The sequence below is a fragment of the Meleagris gallopavo genome, assembly GCF_000146605.3.
Source record: "Meleagris gallopavo isolate NT-WF06-2002-E0010 breed Aviagen turkey brand Nicholas breeding stock chromosome Z unlocalized genomic scaffold, Turkey_5.1 Chr41_random_7180001957191, whole genome shotgun sequence".
Lineage (NCBI taxonomy): Eukaryota > Metazoa > Chordata > Aves > Galliformes > Phasianidae > Meleagris > Meleagris gallopavo.
The window spans coordinates 1-3,489 of record NW_011101172.1 but is presented as its reverse complement, the minus strand read 5'-3'; the positions used below and the strand labels follow the sequence as shown (position 1 = coordinate 3,489).

At 50.3% G+C, this 3,489-nt stretch overlaps 1 protein-coding gene across 1 annotated transcript; it reads left to right on the top strand.

Annotated features, from left to right (window-relative positions):
• Window positions 1–269: 269 nt before the first annotated feature.
• On the top strand, window positions 270–1,838 carry LOC104915584 (ciliary neurotrophic factor receptor subunit alpha-like; the record flags this gene model as incomplete). Its single annotated transcript, XM_010726500.3, has 2 exons — window positions 270–560; window positions 1,267–1,838. Coding segments are annotated over 2 exons (437 nt in total), but the record flags the coding sequence as incomplete, so codon positions are not given.
• Window positions 1,839–3,489: the final 1,651 nt, after the last annotated feature.

Sequence of the window (3,489 nt, the reverse complement as noted above, 5' to 3'; positions counted from 1 at the left end):
AGATTCTCCTTAGTCCTCCTCTTATTGTTGATGTATTTGTAAAGGGTTTCTTGTTCCTTTTTACCCCACGCGTCCAGGTTGAGTTCAAGCTGGGCTTTTGCCTTTCTGATTTTCTCTCTACACATCTTAACAACTTCTCTGTACTCTTTCTGAGTTGCCTATCCCTTCTACCATAGGAGGTAGATTCTCTTTTTCTCCTGGAGCTTCAACAATAGCTCCCTGTTCATCCACACCAGTCTTCTTCCCTATCAGCTCATTTTGCGGCTCAGGGGAACACCCAGCTCCTGCGCCTCTAAGACTTCCCTCTCACCGCCGGAGTTCCTCCTCTGGCTGCCTCCCATCCCCAGCACTCCCTTGCCTGATCCCCACCTGCCCGCAGGTAGAGCTGTCGGATGGGACGTCACACACCATCACAGATGCTTATGCTGGCAAGGAGTACATCATCCAGGTGGCCGCCAAAGACAATGACATCGGCACGTGGAGCGACTGGAGCGTGGCTGTGCATGCCACCCCCTGGACGGAGGAGCCCAAGCACCTCACCACGGAGATTCAGATCATAGGTGAGACCCTCACCCAGCACAAACCCCTTGCACTCAGGGGTCCTGGGTATGGAGACCCCAGTGCTGGGGGTGTGTGGCAGAGGAGGGCACAGCCCTTTACCATGTGCCTTCACGCGCCTGTGGCCCTGTTGCTTGGTTGGAATGGCCCAGGAGGTGCTGACTCAGCACACCTAGCTCTGGCATCTTCCTCACTGGGGTGCTCCAAGTGCCACGACAGGGCTCTGGATTTATTATTATTTGCTGGAGTGTTGCCCCCCACCATCTCCAGCTCTATCTCCCCTCCACACCTCCGACCCCGCACAATCGCTCAGAGTGATGCCAATTAGAAATAAAAGCCACCAAGTTAACAAGCCTCTGTTTCTAGGAAAGAGCTGGGACCGTGTCCAAATGCACGTTATCAGCCCTTGGCTTCCCAGAAGGATGGCAGCGTGTCCTGCGCTGGTTCCCCTGACTGGCACCAGCTGTGGGGTAGCTGGGAAGCACTGGGGGACACTCATTGCCAGGCACTCTGGAACCCTCTGGGTCTACTGTTAGAGAACAGAAAGTCCCATAGACCACACTGTCTCCATTCTCATCATCTTGTCCATGCCACTTGGCCCTAGTGTAGCACGGTTGGGCAGTGTGGGGATGGGATGCTGCCCTATTCCTGTGGGAAACATCCTAGGGTGCCTCAGCTCCTCTCACCACCTGCTCTCCCCCCCTGCAGAGACGACGAGCACCAGCACTTCCTCTTTCATGCCGCCCCCCACCACCAAGATCTGCGACAAGGGGGCTGGAGTGGGCAGTGGGGCCGTGGCAGTGTGTTGGACAGCTGGACTGGTCTTGGCTGCCTATGGTGTCCTCTTTATTTAGTGAGTATGCCCCAAATGGGGGGCATGAGAGATGGGGTTGGGTGCTGGAAGGGCATGAAGAGCTCAGGGTCTCTAGCATGGTTGGGAAGGAGACGCTGACCAGCCTGTGGGCGACGGCTGTTGGGTAGGAGGCATTTGGGTTTGCTTGCAGTTCTTTGTCAATAAACCCAACATGGCTGCTTTTCCAAATTGGGTGTTCTGGTGAAGATAGCTGGAAATGGTTTTTCAGACACTTTCTGCAAAGCTTGCAAAGGAGTTGGGCTTAGATGCTCATGTTCAGCAGAGATGGGGCATAAAGGATGTGCCACTCACCAGGAGGCATCAGAAAGTGCACCAAACAGCCTCTCACATACTGAAGGAGAATGCTGAAAGGTGCATACAGTGAGAGTGGGGTTGGTGTCTTCTCACTGGTGACAGGTGACAGGATGAGGGGAAATGGACTCAAGTTGTGCCAGGGGAGGTTTAGGTTGGATATCAGGAAAAACTTCTTTACAGAAACGGTTGTTAAGCACTGAACTAGGCTCCCCAGGGAGGTGGTTGAGTCACCTCTGAATATATTGAAAAACCACTTGGATGTGGTGCTCAGAGACATGGTTTAGTGATTGGTTATTAGAGTTAGGGCTGCATGGTTAGGTCAAGATCTTTTCCAACCTGAGCAATTCTATGAATTCTATATATAACCATGCTTCTGACGTAAGTCTCTTTCCTGGAAAAAGTGCAAATGCTGTTGAGCTGTTGCTTGTTTTCTGTTGAGCAAAGATACTAGGAAGGCAGTATCTGTATCCACTGTTTGGGAAAATGCACCTGAGGCTGTAAATGCTAAAATCCAGTTTATCATGCACAAGTGGGGATGATGTACACTGAGGACAAATACTTCAAAAGAAATAACCAAGATGAATTGTACACAATAGTTCTGAAAAAACGGGCTGATGGATTTTAGCAACAGTAGTATTTATTTGTTATATACCTGGAATTTCTCGGGTGTTCTCAGACAATGCTCTGCCAGGTTCCCTGCTCGGGTATCTGCATCCCCTTGGGTGCAAAGCATCCTTCATGCATGTCAGGCACACAGAGAGATAAAATCTATTGGCTCCAAGAGGCATGGAAAGAGTTATAAAATTACGCAGAAGAGGCAGCTGCACAGCTCTCAACAGGGCTCCAGCTTGCAGTTCTGCAGGAGGTGTTAGAAGCAGATCTGATGGCTCCCTCTGGCTGTAGGCTCTGTGAGTGAATCTGTAGAAAATGCATTCCCTAGCTGCTCCATTCGTGCAGACATCAAAAGAGCTCGGTAATCCTTCCTTTTTCCACATCTACAAAAATTCTGCTGCACACGTTGGAGTTTTGGGTCAGTACAGAAACAAGGAGTTGGTACTGATCTGGTCATCACCCAGAGATTCTTAGGAAACAGAGGAGCTGGTGGATCCTCATTTCAAGCCAGTCTAAGCAATAGCTTTGGCAATGCATTTGGGTTCTGGAAAGGCAGAGGGGTTCAGCTCTTTCCTTTTGACCTCTAGATGGGGTGGGGGAGATGGTGATTATTCTCCCCTTCCCAACACTCATTACACCAGAGCTGGACACTGCATCCAGATTTAAACTCCTTGGTACTCTCCTGAGTAATCAGGAGAGAGTTCTGCAGGGACCGCTGAGACACTGGGGCTGGAATTAATGGCATGTGAGGAGAGACTGGAGGAGTTGGGCTTGTTCACCTTTGAAAAGGGATAGTTCTGGAGGACCTAAGAGGATCCCCTAACAGCGGTGAGGAGATTATTAAGAAGATGGAGTCAGGCTTTTAATGGAGATGCACAGCAGGAGGAACAGGTTAACTTTGAGGGTTTAAGTCTCCCACTGGGAGAGGGGTCCAGAGATGTTGTGGGATCTCTGACCTTGGAGGTTTTCAAGACCCAGGTGTGCAAAATGCTGAGCAGCCTGGTTTGATACCATCACTGCCACTGCTTGTGAAGAAGGTTGGACTAGAGACCTCTTGAGGTCCTCTCCAACCTGGATGGGTTTGTGAATCTATTAAAGGAGTGGGAATCATAGAATCATAGAATCACAAGGTTGGAAAGGACCTACAAGAT